General features: G+C 41.8%; 1 protein-coding gene across 1 annotated transcript in view; it reads left to right on the forward strand.

Moving 5' to 3' along the window:
* Nucleotides 1-18,340, forward strand: part of LOC311145326 (tyrosine-protein kinase receptor-like) — a gene marked incomplete at both ends in the record, with an annotated part of 112,741 nt that overhangs the window by 36,606 nt on the left and 57,795 nt on the right. The window contains 5 exons of the mRNA XM_084181557.1: nucleotides 4,748-4,837; nucleotides 8,107-8,256; nucleotides 10,182-10,410; nucleotides 12,700-12,845; nucleotides 12,966-13,106. Of these exons, the coding sequence (XP_084037683.1) occupies nucleotides 4,748-4,837; nucleotides 8,107-8,256; nucleotides 10,182-10,410; nucleotides 12,700-12,845; nucleotides 12,966-13,106 (756 nt within the window). The remainder of the gene's footprint in view (nucleotides 1-4,747; nucleotides 4,838-8,106; nucleotides 8,257-10,181; nucleotides 10,411-12,699; nucleotides 12,846-12,965; nucleotides 13,107-18,340) is intronic.

Raw genomic sequence — 18,340 nt, forward strand, 5'->3', positions numbered from 1 at the left:
CTATAATTAATCTGTTTATACACATTTGATCTATTTCAATCCTTTCTGCTGAGTTCCTGTTTGGGGAGTCAGAGATGTAAAGCGTGTCGGTAGCCTGGAGCCTTCCCTTACAGAACAACCACATGATTCCACGTGGAAAATCACATGATTTCACATGAAATTTCACATGTGAAATCATATGAAAACTGTTTTTGGAACACTTCACATGTGATCACATGTTTTCACATGTGTAGTTCAAATCAAATCAAATTTTATTGGTCACATATACATATTTAGCAGATGTTATTGCGGGTGTAGTGAAATGCTTGTTTCATGTTATCACATGTTGCTTTACATGTTGTCACGTGTTATCACATTAACTTCACATAAGATCACATCCGATCACATGAAATTCATGAGTTTTTTCCATAAGAGTTGAGTCAGAGGGATCAGTAAACATGAGTAGGGCTTTATAGAGGTTTTTGTGTTAAAGCTCGGACACACCAGCAGGATTGTCATATGTTTGCCAGACGACAGTACTTAGCACATCTGAACAGAGTGACAGAAGTAAATCTCTTTTGTGTTCACATAGCAAAGACCTTGGAAGTCGTCAGCCACTAGCCAGATGACCACAGCTAGATAACTACCTAGCAAGATGACAAAGAAACAATTTAATTCACTCTCCATAATCCCATACAGCCAGTGCCAGCCCATAGCCAAATGTTTAGCTAGCTAGCTAACTTGAGCATATTCGCTAGCTAGCACAACATAGCTAGCTAGCTAAGCACAATGCACTAACTCGGCAGCTGATACAGGCAGATGTTTCATGGAAACTAGCTAATCCATTGTGATTTAATTATAATGTCAATACTAGCTACAGTGGTTAGGTAGCTTGGAGTAAGTATTTAGTGTTGTGTGCATTGCGTCTGTGCACAGCCTACATTGCATATGATGTGTGACTGGCTCATCTGTGGATGTACGGAGAAAATGCCCTATTTTTTCCTTTTATTTTGTTGGCTCTCCCACGTGGGGGTTCGTGCTCTCTGATTGGCTCAAAGTCAAGTTGTAGGCCACTGACCAGCATTGCGATTCTGCAAGTAGAAATGGTAAGTTCGTCGGTACCGGGTCGGCACACAGCAGGTACTGCTTTTCTTCTAGCAAGAGAAGGATTGCCTCCAACTACAGCCTGGTCTCATAGGCTAGACTTAACATAGTAAACGTATCATATTAGTATGATATGTTACGTTTGGTATGGTTACATAAGACAGAAGGTTACATCCCTTTCCTGCAGTCAATGACCAAAAGCGCCCTCTTTGGCCTCATGGGTGGAATGTCATTAATATTTTTCATAATTTCATAATTAATAAAGATATATATTTTTTAAACAGACCAAAATCAGGTGTTTCTATGTCAAACAGTTTTGTTATATTTCACTCTTCTGTGATGTATATCAAGTGTAATATTGGGATGCTAACTCAACATTTAATTTAATTCAACCATATATCTGACATGGTACAGGTGTCTTCTTTGTTTTAAGCCATGTGTGTGAGTTGTATACTTTTGTTTCAAAGTAGATTTGTTTAAGACTACCAAGAATCACTCTTTGTGACCATGATTTAGCCCACTGCAGTAAAAGGTTAAGTCAAAAACGAAAGGAGGGTGGTTGGTCAGGGTGGATGGGTAGGCGTATAAAGTGAAGGTCTAGCAATCCAAAGGTTGCATGTTTGAATCTCATCACAGACAGCTTTAGCATTTGAGCTAATTAGTAGATTTTCATCTACTTACTACTTTTAAGATACTTTGCAATTGCATAGCATGTTAGCTAACCCTTCCACTAAAAATAACAATAACCCTTTAGCTAACCCTTCCCCCAACCTTAACCTTAAACCTAACCTTAACCCTAACCCCTAGCCTAGCTAACTAACGTTAGCCACAGCAAATTGGACTTCTTAACATATCATATGTTTTCCAAATTCATAACATATTGTACGTTTAGCAAATTCATAACATATTATATGAATTTTAACTCAGAATATAATATACGAAATGGATGATGGACATCCACAAACTAATACATACCATACAAAACTTAACATACAGTGCTTTCAGAAAGTATTCACACCACTTTACTTTTTCCACATTTTGTTGTGTTACAGCCTGAATTTAAAATGTATTAAATTGAGATTTTCTGTCACTATGCCTATGCACAGTACCCCATAATGTCAAAGTGGAATTATATTTTTAGAAAATTTTACAAATTAATTAAAAATGAAAAGCTGAAATGTATTGAGTCAATAAGTATTCAACCCCTTTGTTACGGCAAGTCTAAATAAGTTCAGGAGTAAAAATGTGCTTAACAAGTCACATAATAAATTGCATGGATTCACTCTGTGTGCAATAATAGTGTTTAACATGATTTTTGAATGACTAACTCATCTCTGTACCCCACACATACAATTATCTGTAAGGTCCCTCAGTCGAGCAGTGCATTTCAACCACAGATTCAACCACAACGACCAGGGAGGTTTTCCAATGCCTCGAAAAGAAGGGCATCTATTGGTAGTAAAAAAAAAAAAAAGCAGACATTGAATATCCCTTTGAGCATGGTGAAGTTATTAATTACACTTTTGATGGTGTATCAATACACCCAGTCACTAAAAAGATACAGGCATCCTTCCTAACTCAGTTGCTGGAGAGGAAGGAAACTGCTCAGGGATTTCACCATGAGGCCAATGGTGACTTTAAAATGGTTACAGAGTTGAATGGCTGTGATTGGAGAAAACTGATGATGGAACAAACAACATTGTAGTTACTCAACAATACTAACCTAATTGACAGAGTGAAAAGAAGGAAGCCTGTACAGAATAAAAATATTCCAAAACATGCATCCTGTTTGCAACAAGTCACTAAAGTATTACAACAACAAAAAATACAATGTGAATGAATACAATGTGTTATGTTTTGGTCAAATCCACATTTCTGAGTACCACTCAAGTGGTGGCTGCATCATGTTCTGGGGATGCTTGTAATTGTTAAGGACTGTGGAGTTTTTCAGAATAAAAAAGAAACAAAATGGAGCTAAGCACAGGCAAAATCCAAAAATCCTGGGGATGCTTCAGTGAATGTTCCTGAGTGGCTGAGTTACAGTTTTGACTTAAATATGCTTGAAAATCTATGGCATGACTTCAAAATGGCTGTCTAGCAATAATCAACAACCAACTTGAAGAATTTTCAAAAGAAAAATGGGCAAATGTTGCACAATCCAGGTGCCTCTTAGAGACTTACTCAGAAAGACTCAGCTGTAATCGCTGCCAAATGTGATTCTAACATGTATTGACTCAGGGGTGTGAATACTTATATAAATTACATATTTCTGTATTGAATTTTCAAAAAACATGTTTTCACATTGTCATTATTGGGTATTGTTTTACATTTTACATTTTAGTCATTTAGCAGACGCTCTTATCCAGAGCGACTTACAGTTAGTGAGTGCATACATTTTTCATACTGGCCCCCTGTGGGAAACGAACCCACAACCCTGGCGTTGCAAGCGCCATGCTCTACCAACTGAGCTATTGTATATAATGGGTTAGAAAAAATATATATTTAATCAATTTTTAATTCAGGCTGTAACACAACAAAATGTGGAATAAGTCAAGGGGTATGAATACTTTCTGAAGGCACTGTATCATACTAAATGGGGTGTCTCGGATTTACATACAGAATAATACGAAAAGCTCTGAGACCAGGTTTCCCACTGTGATAAGTACCTATCAGCAGTGAGATTTTCGGTGTGTTTCATGCTTTAGAATCCCTAACCCTCTGTAAAACAGAGCACTCACACTTGCAATATTCTCTTTGGCTCATCTGAATAGTTTATATATATTTTATTTTTAACACATTCTGAAAGCCTCCTTGAGATCCTAGATGATGATGGATGCCTCCTGTGGTATAGAATAAACAGGCAGTGAAATATGGTTTCCAGAATTTGTTTATCCAAGTGGTTTATTTTAATGTAAAACTGACCAGGAGTTATAAGTTCCAGCATGATCCCCTCCACAGTTATTTGAACTGAGTAAGTGTGGACAAGTTGTAGCCAAAGGGTTTAGTTGATAATTAAGTTCAGCTGATGCTATTGAAATGTAAGGACAGATTCAGGGAGGAGGCATTCTTAACTACTATGATTAAGAGAAAGATCTTAATGTCCCATCCTCTATAAATAAGCTAAAGGTTTTATTGCCAAGACTAAAAGACAGGCCCAGCCTTTTGTGTTTGATCTGTGTTATTTGTGTATGTCAACAAGAGGACTTAATATACTGTATGTCAATCCAGAGAGAAGGTTATGAGCTGTTGCGTTATGGTTACCTTGTATTTAACTTATTGTCCCAGTTTTTCATTAACGCTAAATTGGGATTTTCAATGAATAGATACCATGAAAATGACTTGTATTTAAAGGCCTCATCAGGGAACATTGAGTAAGCCAACTATACTTATGTTTGATGGATCTGTTTGTCAGTATGTTATTTTGCGTCAGTGGTGTCTTCTACTTGTCTTGATTGAACTGGCTGTTCTTGCAGCTATGTTTATCGACAGGCCCCAGGGTAGACAATATCTCTCATTTGAACTTTAAAATGGAATGACAGCCTGTTGTCCCGCTGTCTAATAGTCCTCTGCTGTCAACCATGTTGTGTGGAAACACTAGGGACACACAGTCAATAACAACAATCATGTAACCACTTGTCTCTCTCTTTCGCTCCCTCGCTCTCAGTTGGCAGCTCCAGCCATGCTCTACTGGACAAGTCCCTGGAGGAGAGCTTCATGTTTCCCTATCACTTGAGTCCTGAGGACGAGAGCCAAAGTAAGAATCAACCACACCAAGCTGTTTTTCATTAGGAGACCTGGGGAAGAATGCATGATTGACTTATTAAATAAATCACATAGAACTCTCTCCCATATCATCAGTATGAAATATTCAGTGTCTACAGATGTAGGATCTTAATTTGATCACTATTTTGTTGCTGATAATTTTCCTGCACAGCAGGAAATGTAAACTTGTAGTGTATTTGAGTTTTAAAAATGCTTCTAAAGTTTGTAATTTCCACTTTTAAATTGTATCAACCACTACACAAATGTGCATGAATTATAATCCCCATAATAATTCACTTTTCCTGTTGCTACAGGATAATTTTCCTGCTGCAGCAAACTGGATCAAATTAAGTTCCTACATCTGTATGGAACCCAACCTGTTTAGTGTCATTAATGATCATGTGTGTCAGGGACAATGGGGTTCCGGTGTCTGTTGCTATTGAATGTGTTACGTTATAGGGCTGCCGTTTCTCTTAGGTAGTAGTATGTGTGGTCTGCAGAGAGTGAATCAATGTTTAAAACTATAGAAAGCACTAATCTAATACCCAAAAGTAACTACTATTCATGTGTAATTACATGATTCTGACATGCAAAAACGTGGTATATTTGGAAAGAAGACATCTGGGAGATTATGAGGAAATGATCAGAAGATAGATAGGAGTTACATAGTTCAGAATACACAAGATCAAGCACAAACAAAATAACCGTTTTTTGTTGTTGTTTTTTTACTCATCTTTCATTGACAAGCGATAAGTAAATTATTGATGACTAGAGCTGCAAACACATCAGATGGCTTCCACAACATGTGAACAGAAAAAAAAATGGGATTGATAGACCTAACAACTGGAAATGGGCAGATGTTTTAGTAAGTGGTGTCAGGTGTGGTCATGGGATGTTTCCAAGTGTCCCTAAACCTCTCCAAAGTGGCATATGTCTGTAAATTAGATAATTCCAGTGCTATTACATATTTGCAATCCCTAAATGCTATTTGTTCAGTATAAAAACACAATTTCTACCATGTCAACCTCACTCAAACATTGTGGTGGTGTTATGGGGTATCCAGGGTACATTCAAGTGTCCTTTCAACCTCTCCAAAGTGTCCGAATGTGGTAATTGCACTTTTTTTGCACACTGGATGTGCCTAAAAGTTATTGTTCACTATAAAAACTAAATTTCTACAACATCAACCTCTCTCAAACATTGTGGTGGTGTCGGGGGACATACAGGGGATATGGATCATATTTTTGATGCGCAAAGATATAGTCACTCGGTGGACATTCGATGTTGCCATTAAGTCATACATCATCAGATAACATTGGCAATAGGCTAGAGTTGTTCCTACCAACCTAATGATTCATTTGATACCCCCCATGTAGCTATAGCTCAAACACAGACCAAATCGAAGCTTACCTTGTAAAATGTTTGCTGTTTGGTGAAAACGTTGTGTAAAATAAACATTTTGACTCTCGGGGCTGGTGATCAAGAACGGTAGGTCATAGGCAGACAAATAAGATATCCTCATGATCTGAGGAGTCCCGGCTTTCGGTGTGTATCAACGTATTCCGTGTTTATTTCATTTATGCTTCACAACGCTAACCGGAATGTATGTAGCAGCCATCTTGAAATGGGGTCATTGGCTCGGCCTGCCCTTATAAATTCGTATGCCCATATATGGTAGTACGTCATACCAAAGATTTGAAGGCACCGATCAATAACCAAGATACTCAGCTTTCGGCAGACATCCTACTTTTGCAGATAGGGGCTACCGTTCTCATACCAGACTGAATTGAATTTAAAAAATCGAATAGGGTCCCCAAATATTATTAAGAGTTAAATGAAGACCCTCTTGAAATTGAGTTTCACACAAAAATCCTCATCTACATTGTTTATTTACGACCAAAACTTGTCTTTATAGTAACCCATCCAACTGCATTTCAATAAAATGGATTTCATTCAATTTTCCACCTAACCACTTCCATTCTGATATTTCTGTGTCCCAGAGGAAAGCGATGTGGTTTTCTTATTAGTGGTTTCACTCCTTCAGGACCCATCACATGACTCCCTCCACATTCACTTGGGTTAGATTGGGATTGTTAGATTCCCCATGACAATTATGGAGCCCCTAAAAATGTATATTTTCCTCTTCCAGACTGACATTCCCTGGTCTTCTCTGATTAGTTGTTTTTATGTTTGATCATTCACAAATCACTAGTTGGTGCTAGGCTTCATCAGACACCAAGGAACGTTCTTAGTCTGCACTATAAAACACTTTTGTATTGTCTTGTCGGTGTCTTGTTGGAGGAATGCTACATATATCCTGCACTGTACTTTGGGAAAGTTCAAGCGCTAATGGAATCAGTCTGAATAAGGTCATTTTAATCAAGCCTGGTTGATGAGAAGAAAGTGTACTGAATATGTACTGACATGAGTCATTTGTGCGTGAGTGTGTGTGTGTCTAGTAGCATTATGTTAAATTATGGCTTTTTGTTAAGGCTCAGATATGCTTTATAATGGGTTTTCAATGTTAAACCCCCCGAAAAATTCAACTAATTATGCTATATGCCTGTATTTGGTTTGGCATCTGCTGTTCTTAGAAATAGTCAGAGTGGTCTACTTATTGTCACTGACAAATGTGCTTTCAGGTAATGCATGTCAGAAAGCTCCTTTGGTACAAGTGGAAAGTGTCAGTGACCGCTATGAGGCTACCAATTATGTGGATCACTCTGCATTACTTGTCTGAATATGTTCCGAATGACAGTAGAAACAGTAAAGCCTTCTAACTGTGGTAACTGTACCAAGGACATGTAAATACTTTAGCCAATTTACTGTAACCATAATGGTTTCAAATGATAATTGCCCTGAAATTTGGTTCATTTCTACTAATTTCACCCATGGGCATTTGGAGTTTTACTTCTCATGTAAGGAACTACTGGTAGAATGGAGTATACAGTTAAGGAGTTGTGATGTCCTCATCTCATCATACTTCTGAAGCAGGCAGCCATGTTGGCCTAAATTGGCATCAGATGAGGATCATTAGTTCCATGTCTTTCTGTCATTCATTTGTAGAATTAAGTTCAACTCATTTGATTACAATCAGGTGGAGTTTCCCTCTTGATTTCCATGTTGATGTGAATGAATACGGTAATGAACACAGTACAATAGAAATGACATCCTGCAGTGGCCAATGTTTAGCAAGAATGTGTGACCAGTCCATAGAGTCAGTCTCAGACCTAATGGATCTCTTTATCCTCACTCCTGCAGCTACCTCTTGTGATTTTGAATCGCCTTGCTCCTGGACCTTCTCCAATCACAGCATCAGAAATGACTGGAGGGTAATGTCACCACAGCAACACAGATCAAGCACACAGGCCATGAAGCCGGTCAGCGACCATTCGGAGGGGAGCTCTGACGGTAAGGGAGGAAGCACAGTCACAAAGAGAATACTCCATGTGTGTTTCACTCACACCTTTAATGTGCTACTCCTTTCATCTCACTGAGAGCATAGTGTAGTATACTGTATACAGGGAGATGTAATGGAGTCGTTAGAGAGATGGCGACGTGTGTTGAGCACTGGGGGGGACCCAGCCAAAAGAAAAGGGGCTACGGTGTGTAACACTGTAAGTAGGTATACAGTGCATTCGGAAAGCATTAAGACCCCTTGACTTTTTCCGCATTTTATTATGTTACAGCCTTATTCTAAAATTGATCAAATTAATGTTTTTCCTCATCAATCTACACACAATACCCCATAATAACAAAGCGAAAACAGGTTTTAAGAAATTTGTGCACTTTTTAATATATATATTTTTTTTTTACAGAAATACCTTATTTACTGAAGTATTCAGACCCTTAGCTATGAGACTCGAAATTGAGTTCAGGTGCATCCTGTTTCCATCGATCATCCTTGAGATGTTTCCACAACTTGATTGGAGTCCACCTGCGGTAAATCCAATTGATTGGACATGATTTCGAAAGGCACACACCTGTCTATATAAGGTCCCACAGTTGACAGTGCATGTCAGAGCAAAAACCAAGCCATGAGGTCGAAGGAATTGTCCGTAGAGCTCCGAGACAGGATTGTGTCGAGGCACAGACCTGGGGAAGGGTACCAAAACATTTCTGCAGCTTTAAAGGTCCCCAAGAACACAGTGGCCTCCATCATTCTTAAATGGAAGAAGTTTGGAACCACCAATACACTTCCTAGGGTTGGCCGCCCTGGCCAAACTGAGAAATCGGGAGAGAAGGGCCTTGGTCAGGGAGGTGACAAAGAACCCGATGGTCACTCTGACAGAGCTCCAGAGTTCCTCTGTAGAGATGGGAGAATCTTCCAGAAGGACAACCATCTCAGCAGCACTCCACCAATCAGGCCTTTATGGTAGAGTGGCCAGACGGAAGCCACTCCTCAGTAAAAAGCACATGACAGCCCCCTTGGAGTTTGTCAAGAGGCACCTAAAGACTCTCAGACCATGAGAAACAAGATTGTCTGGTCTGATGAAACCAAGATTGAACTCTTTGGCCTGAATGCCAAGCATCACGTCTGGAGGAAACCTGGCACCATCCCTACGGTGAAGCATGGTGGTGGCAGCATCATGTTGTGGGGATGTTTTTCAGCGGCAGGGACTGGGAGACTAGTCAGGATTGAGGGAAAGATGAACGGAGCAAAGTATAGAGAGATACTTGATGAAAACCTCCTCCAGAGCTCTCAGGACCTCAGACTGGGGCGAACAGGACAATGACCCTAAGCACACAGTCAAGACAATGCAGGAATGGCTTCGGGACAAGTCTCTGAATGTCCTTGAGTGGCCCAGCCAGAGCCCGGACTTGAACCCGATCAAATATCTCTGGAGAGACCTGAAAATAGCTGTGCAGCCACACTCCCCATCCAACCTGACAGAGCTTGAGAGGATCTGCAGAGAAGAATGGGAGAAACTCCCCATATACAGGTGTGCCAAGCTTTTAGCGTCATACCCAAGAAGACTCGATGCTGTAATCCCTGCCAAAGGTGCTTCAACAAAGTACTGAGTAAAGGGTCTGAATACCTAAAAACCTGTTTTTGCTTTGTCATTATGGGGTATTGTGTGTAGATTGATGAGGGTAAAAAAATGGCTGTAACGTAACAAAATGTGGAAAAAGTCAAGGGTTCAGAATACTTTCCAAATGCACTGTATGTGCAGTAGGATAATGTAGCATATTTCCCCTCATCTTTTTGATGTGTTGTTTTGCTTTAAAATCAACTGAAAATACTGCTTTCAGTCAGAACAATACAAATACTTCCCTTTGGGTTGGGTTTTTCGTCCAAACATTTCAAATTATTGTCTGTCTCCCTCCCTTTCTAGGTCACTTCCTGCTTTTGAGTCCCTCCTCTTCCTCCAGGGCGTCTAGGAAGTGTGAATACTATATCACTAGTCCAGTGGTCTACAGTAGTGGCCCACTATGCCATCTGCAGCTGGCCCGCTTTGAGTCGGGGCTCACCGCTGGAAATCTCTCAGTCTTAGTGAAACCAGTCAACTCAGCATCTGTCATCAGCACGTCAGCTCTCAGTGGCAGAGCCCAAGATGGCACCAGGTCAGCATGTTTTGATTTACGCTCATGTTTAGCCTCTTATGTTTCGATTTTAGGCTCATTTTTATCTTCTTATATTTTGATTTTACTCAGTACTTTACTCAGTATGGAATGACGGGGTTGTTTTAAGGAAGACATGGGTCAATCTGCTGCAATGCACTGAAGTGCAGGTTCTTGGGATGCCTAGAGGGACTTGACATACAATAAGTTTTACATATGGCATGGAAATACCACGACAACCCTTGACATAGAGAGAGATCACCTTTGTGTACATATTCTTGGGCCAAAGTTAGGCACAGCCATTCTGGGACCAGATAAAAGCCTTTTGGTTCCAAATGCAGACCCTGAAATGAATTTGGACATAACTGGTCTGGACAGTAGCGGGGAGGGGTGGGCTGTGGCTATGCAACAAGATTATACTCTGGCCTCTTTATTTGTAGAGTAATGGAGTGCTTGTCCATTATGAAAGAGGTTTTAACTCACAGACAGTAAGATGGTGAGTACTGGGGATAACAGGACACCTCAATCACCACTGGAAGCAAGACATCCTGTGTGAACAGGAGTGGAAATAGAGAAGAAAACAGTTGGAAGTCAACACAGAATATACAGTAATGTAGGATGTAATTTGTTTTCTATGGTTCGGTATGAAACCTTGACTATGTACAGGTACATTAGTACATAGTAGCTATGAACAGAGCTGAGGTATTAATAGAAGTGGGCAGTTAAGAGCATCTCTTGAATAAAGGCATAACCTGTCGTTTAATCTTCGATTTGAAAGGTGATGTACACGTATTTCATTTAGCTTCTCATATCTTAGTCAATCCACACTACCTAAATCAGTTTGGGAGTCGTCTTCTAACGTGAGCTAGCTAATCTATAAATATTCATTGGTGGGGCGATATGCTGCTAGGTTCTCTGACAGGTCTCAGATAAAGGGATTTGAGAATTACTGGATTTCTCGGTTCCAAATGAAAGTTGTTTAAGACGCCATGCAGTGGGGTCTCATAGCTCTTGTGCTGTCGTTGAGCTCAGGGAACCTCAGGTAGATGGTTATTGTATGGTATTGCAGGAGCAGAAACATCATAGAGCCAATGTGAAAACAGTCTTCCCACTGGGCACAGACGTCAATTCAACGTCTATTCCACGTTGGTTCAACATAATTTCATTGAAATGACGTGGAAACAACATTGATTCAACTAGTGTGTGCCCAGTGGGCTTCAAGCACATATTCAACCACAAAGACCAGGGAGGTTTTCCAATGGTTTGCAAAGAAGGGCACCTATTGGTAGATGAGTTTTTAAAAAAAAAGCAGAAATTGAATATCCTTTTGAGCATGGTGCAGTTATTAATTACTTTGGATGGTGTATCACTGCACCCAGTCACTACAAAGATACAGGCGCCCTTCCTAACTAAGTTGCCAGCGAGGAAGGAAACCACTCAGGGATTTCATTATGAGGCCAATGGTGATTTTAAAACAGTTGCATAGTTTAATGGCTGTGATAAGAGATAACTGAGGATGGATCAACAACATTGTAGTTACTTCACAATACTGACATAAATGACAGAGTGAAAAGAAGGAAGCTTGTACAGAATAAAAATATTCCAAAACATGCATCCTGTTTGCAATAAGGCAAGTGGCCAAGAAATTAACTTTTTGTCCTGAATACAAAGCGTTATGTTTGGGGCAAATCCAACACATCACTGAGTACCACTCTTCATACTTTCAAGTATGGTGGTGGCTGCATCATGTTATGGGTATGCTTGATATCGGCAAGGACAAGGGAGTTTGTTAGGATAAAAAGAAACGAAATCGAGCTAAACACAGGCAAAATCATAGAGGAAAACTTGGTTCAGTCTTCTTTCCAACAGACACTGGGAGACAAATTCACCTTTCACCAGGACAATTACGTAAAACACAAGGCCAAATATTCACTGGAGTTGCTTCCCAAGACGACATTGAATGTTCCCGAGTGGCCTAGTTACAGTTTTGACTTAAATCGGCTTGAAAATCTATGGCAAGACTTGAGAATGGCTGTCTAGCAATGATTAACAACCAACTTGACAGAGCTTGAATAATCTTTTTAAGAATAATGTGCAAATATTGTAGCCAGAAAGACTGCCAAAAGTGATTCTAACATGTATTGACTCAGGGGGGGGGGGGGGGGGGTAAAATAACTATCTAATCAAGATATAAGAGTTTTATTTCCCATTTTAAAAAAAGAGTTATACTTTTTCTTCCACTTTGACACATACACACACACGCACACACACACTTAACCCTCTGTTTGCTAGGAATAGGGCCCAGTGGGAGGTGCTGGAGGCGGTGATTGGAGAGGTGGATGAGCCCTTCCAGGTGACCCTACTCTACTCCACCTGCCTGGGGAAGGATAGGGGTGCTCTGGCCCTCGACTCCCTGGACCTCATAGACTGTGACATGGGTACGTTATGAACTACATCTCCAAACATCAATAGAAACATCAAAATGCAATGATTTTTTAACTTGAGTGTATTATGGTGGACTAACCCAGAAGTTAAATGTGAACTCTTTCATGTTCCAGGTCACCATGACTTAGAGCTGGGCACAGACTGTGACGAGAGCACGTCTATCCACTGTGACCTGGGAGGCTGCATTGACAAGACTAGTGTGTGTGACTTCCACAGTGACTGCCCCCTAGGGGAGGATGAGGGATTTATCTGTGGTGAGTCTGTGAGGTCTTCAACAGTGCAACAACGTTACATGACATTACTCATGGGCCAGGAAAAACTCTGGGCCATATGTACTGTATGTGTACGTTGCATCTGATCTTTCCAAGAAACATGTTGTTGAAGATGTGTATATATTGTATCATACTTTGAGAAATTGGATGAAGAAAAAAATTACTGCGAGGGTTGGTGGTATTTAGATAATTATTTTGCACTGGGAATATTTTTTAAAAGTGGCAATATTTCGAGAATAAAGTGGCAATATTTCGAGAATAAAGTCTAAATTACATTTAGTAATTAAAGTGGCAATATTTCAAGAATAACGTGGCAATATTACGAGAATAAAGTGGCAATATTTTGAGAATAAAGTGGCAATATTTTGTGAATAAAGTAGCAATATTACGAGATAAAGTGGCAATATTACGATAATAAAGTGGCAATATTTCGAGAATAAATTAGAAATTACATTTTGTGAATAAAGTGGCAATATTTTGAGAATAAAGTGGCAATATTTTACATTTAGATTTACATTTACGTCATTTAGCAGACGCTCTTATCCAGAGTGACTTACAAATTGGTGCATTCACCTTATGATAGCCAGTGGGACATCCACTTTACAATGTATTTTTTAGAGTATATTTTAAATTTTCATTTGTTTTATATATATATATTTTTTTAATGATTTTTATTTTGTGGGGGTGGGGTAGGGGGATGGTAGAAGGATTACTTTTATACTATCCCAGGTATTCCTTAAAGAGGTAGGGTTTCAAGTGTCTCCGGAAGGTGGTCAGTGACTCCGCTGTCCTGGCGTCGTGAGGGAGCTTGTTCCACCATTGGGGTGCCAGAGCAGTGAACAGTTTTGACTGGGATGAGCGGGAACTGTGCTTCCTCAGAGGTAGGGGGACCAGCAGGCCAGAGGTGGAAGAACGCAATGCCCTCGTTTGGGTGTAGGGACTGATCAGAGCCTGAAGGTAAGGAGGTGCCGTTCCCCTCACAGCTCCGTAGGCAAGCACCATGGTCTTGTAGCAGATGCAAGCTTCAACTGGAAGCCAGTGGAGTGTACGGAGGAGCGGGGTGACATGAAAGAACTTGGGAAGGTTGAACACCAGACGGGCTGCAGCATTCTGGATGAGTTGTAGGGGTTTAATGGCACAGGCAGGGAGCCCAGCCAACAGCGAGTTGCAGTAATCCAGACGGGAGATGACAAGTGCCTGGATTAGGACCTGTGCCACTTCCTGTGTAAGGTAGGGTCGTACTCTGCGAATGTTGTAGACCATGAACCTACAGGATCGGGTCACCGCTTTGATGTTAGCGGAGAACAACAGGGTGTTGTCCAGGGTCACGCCAAGGTTCTTTGCACTCTGGGAGAAGGACACAACGGAGTTGTCATCCGTGATGGCGAGATCATGGAGCGGGCAGTCCTTCCCCGGGAGGAAGAGCAGCTCTGTCTTGCCGAGGTTCAGCTTGAGGTGGTGATCCGACATCCACACTGATATGTCTGCCAGACATGCAGAGATGCGATTCGCCACCTGGTTATCAGAAAAGGGGAAAGGAGAAGATTAATTGTGTGTCGTCTGCGTAGAAATGATAGGAGAGACCATGTGAGGATATGACAGAGCCAAGTTACTTGGTATATAGAGAGAATAGGAGAGGGCCTAGAACTGAGCCCTGGGGGACACCAGTGGTGAGAGCACGTGGTGCGGAGACAGATTCTCGCCACGCCACCTGGTAGGAGCGACCTGTCAGGTAGGACGCAATCCAAGAGTGAGCCGCGCCGGAGATGTCCAACTCTGAGAGGGTGGAGAGGAGGATCTGATGGTTCACAGTATCAAAGGCAGCAGGTAGGTCTAGAAGGATGAGAGCAGAGGAGAGAGCGTTAGCTTTAGCAGTGCGGAGAGCCTCCGTGACACAGAGAAGATTGAATGACCAGTCTTGAAACCTGACTGGTTTGGATCAAGAAGGTCATTCTGAGAGAGATAGCAGGAGAGTTGGCTATAGACGGCACGCTCAAGAGTTTTGGAGAGAAAAGAAAGAAGGGATACTGGTCTGTAGTTGTTGACATCGGAGGGATCGAGTGTAGGTTTTTTGAGGAGGGGTGCAACTCTCGCTTTCTTAAAGATGGAAGGGACATAGCCAGCGGACAAGGATGAGTTGATGAGCGAGGTGAGGTAAGAGAGAAGGTCTCCGGAAATGGTCTGGAGAAGAGAGGAGGGGATAGGGTCAAGCGGGCAGGTTGTTGGGCGGCCGGCCGTCACAAGTCGCAAGATTTCATCTGGAGAGAGAGGGGAGAAAGAAGTCAAAGCATAGGGTAGGGCAGTGTGAGCAGGACCAGCGGTGTCATTTGACTTAATAAATGAGGATCGGATGTCGTCAACCTTCTTTTCAAAATGGTTGACGAAGTCATCCACAGAGAGGGAGGAGGGAGGGGGAGGAGGAGGAGGATTCAGCAGGGAGGAGAAGGTGGCAAAGAGCTTCCTAGGGTTAGAGGCAGAGGCTTGAAATTTAGAGTGGTAGAAAGTGGCTTTAGCAGCAGAAACTGAGGAAGAGAATGTAGAGAGGAGGGTGTGGAAAGATGACAGGTCCGCAGGGAGTCTAGTTTTCCTCCATTTCCGCTCGGCTGCCTGGAGCCCTGTTCTATGAGCTCGCAATGAATCGTCAAGCCACGGAGCAGGAGGGGAGGACCGAGCCGGCCAGGAGGATAGGGGACATAGAGAGTCAAAAGATTCAGAGAGGAGGATTGAGGAGGCAGAATCAGGAGATTAGAGGGAGAAGGATTTAGCAGAGGGAAGAGATGATAGGATGGAAGAGGAGAGAGTAGCGGGAGAGAGAGAGCGAAGGTTGCGACTGCACATATCCATCTGAGTAGGGGCAGAGTGAGTAGTGTTGGAGGACAGCGAGAGAGAAAAAGATACGAAGTAGTGGTCAGAGACTTGGAGGGGAGTTGCAGTGAGATTAGTAGAAGAACAGCATCTAGTAAAGATGAGGTCAAGCGTATTGCCTGCCTTGTGAGTAGGGGGGGACAGTGTGAGGGTGAGGTCAAAAGAGGAAAGGAGTGGAAAGAAGGAGTCAGAGAGAAATGAGTCAAAGGCAGACGTAGGGAGGTTAAAGTCACCCAGAACTGTGAGGGGTGAGCCATCCTCAGGAAAGGAACTTATCAAGGCGTCAAGCTCATTGATGAACTCTCCAAGGGAACCTGGAGGGCGATAAATGACAAGGATGTTAAGCTTGAATGGGCTAGTGACTGTGACAGCATGGAATTCAAATGAGGAGATAGACAGATGGGTCAGGGGAAAAGAGAGAATGTCCTCTTGGGAGAGATGAGGATTCCTGTGCCACCGCCGCGCTGACCAGATGCTCTCGGGGTATGCGAGAACACATGATCAGACGAGGAAAGAGCAGTAGGAGTAGCAGTGTTTTCTGTGGTAATCCATGTTTCCGTCAGCGCCAAGAAGTCGAGGGACTGGAGGGTGGCATAGGCTGAGATTAACTCTGCCTTGTTGGCCGCAGAACAGCAGTTCCAGAGGCTACCGGAGACCTGGAACTCCACGTGGGTCGTGCGCACAGGAACCACCAGATTAGAGTGGCAGCAGCCACGCCGTTTGAAGCGTTTGTATGGCCTGTGCGGAGAGGAGAGAACAGGGATAGACAGACACATAGTTGACAGGCTACAGAAAAGGCTACTATTTTGAGAATAAAATGGCAATATTTCGAGAATACATTTGAAAATGTAATTTTGACAACAATTGCTAGGCATTATTTTGAGATAAAGTTGCAGTTATATTTCAAGATTAAAGTAGGGGATTTGGTTAATTGCATGATTCCTGGTGCCACCATAGAAATGCCTTAGTTAGATAACGTGGTGAAACTATAATTTAAAATTGGCTTTAGTAGCAAGGACATCCTTGCTCTTTTAGCACATAATAACCATATTATTATAAGTATTAGGACCTTGAAGAGGTTGTGCCGCAGATTGGGTCTTTTCATAAGGAGGAACCACACGGACTTAATGGCTGTGATAAGGTATTGGCCTTTGTGCAGTGTAATCAACAGTAATGGACAAATGCAAGGCTACAGATGGTTGCATCTTCGTGCAATTCAGAGAGGTTTTGTAGTAACGCAAGACACTATAAGACAGATAATCAAGTTGATCGATCGTCAGGTCAAGGTGTGGAGCTTAGGTACGCACGACGCATGAGACGACGGCAGTACACAACCAAAGGTCCCAACGCGCTGTGGCATAAGGACGGATATGATAAACTGGAACCATATGGTATTGCAATACAGGGCTGCATAGATGGCTTTAGCCGTTATGTTTTGTGGATGGAAGCTTAAACCACAAACAACGACCCAAAGGTAATAGCAGATTACTTCATAACATGTGCTAAGCGTTTGGGAGCGTGCCCAGAGAGGGTCCGCGCTGACAAGAGGCACCAAAAATGGGCACGTAGAAAAAATGTAGGTGTGTCTACGCAGAAACCACAACGACAGTTTTGCCAAAGACCGAAGTTTCCTTTATAGATGTAGCACTGCAAACCAACGAATTGAATCATGGTGGGCAATATTAAGAAAACAAAGTGTGCAGTTCTGGATGAACCTCTTCCAAAACCTCAAAGAGGATGGACACTTCCTGGATAGAAGTCTGATAACGTTCTGCTTCCTTAAACTTGTGCAGGTAATAATCATGTTTATTATACCTTGCTGATGAAACAATCACACACACACACACCCCACCAGCAGCTATTCTTAACACTTGTTTTTTTTATCTGCATTAAATTGGTGAATTTACCTATTACTTGTTCTTGGTGAGCTTGTGCAGTGACCTTGGCCTAAACTTAGCATGTGAATATTTTTTTGTATTATGTATACAGGATGAGCTTGACGAGGACGTGAGAACATGGAATTCACTCAAGATCAGACCGAGGGCAGGTCACGGTGTGGCTGGAGGTCGTCCAGTCTTGATGTACACAGTCCCACAGATGCATGGTGGTGAGGACAACCTGATGAAAATGCGATGAAAATGTATTTGACCTCTGCTGTCTTATAATGGAGGAGAGTGAATGGGATGATCCTACAACTGCATCTGCTGCAGCTGAACTGTAGACTCTGTTGAGGACTGAGATACTGCATAACATGTAACCATTCAAAGTTTTTCTCAATTGCCCAATAGATATAGACATTCTCAATACAAATTGAATCTAGCATTCAAGAAATGTATATTTACTGTTTGCAA

This window comes from Coregonus lavaretus, assembly GCF_964263955.1.
Source record: "Coregonus lavaretus genome assembly, chromosome: 18".
NCBI classification, from domain to species: domain Eukaryota; kingdom Metazoa; phylum Chordata; class Actinopteri; order Salmoniformes; family Salmonidae; genus Coregonus; species Coregonus lavaretus.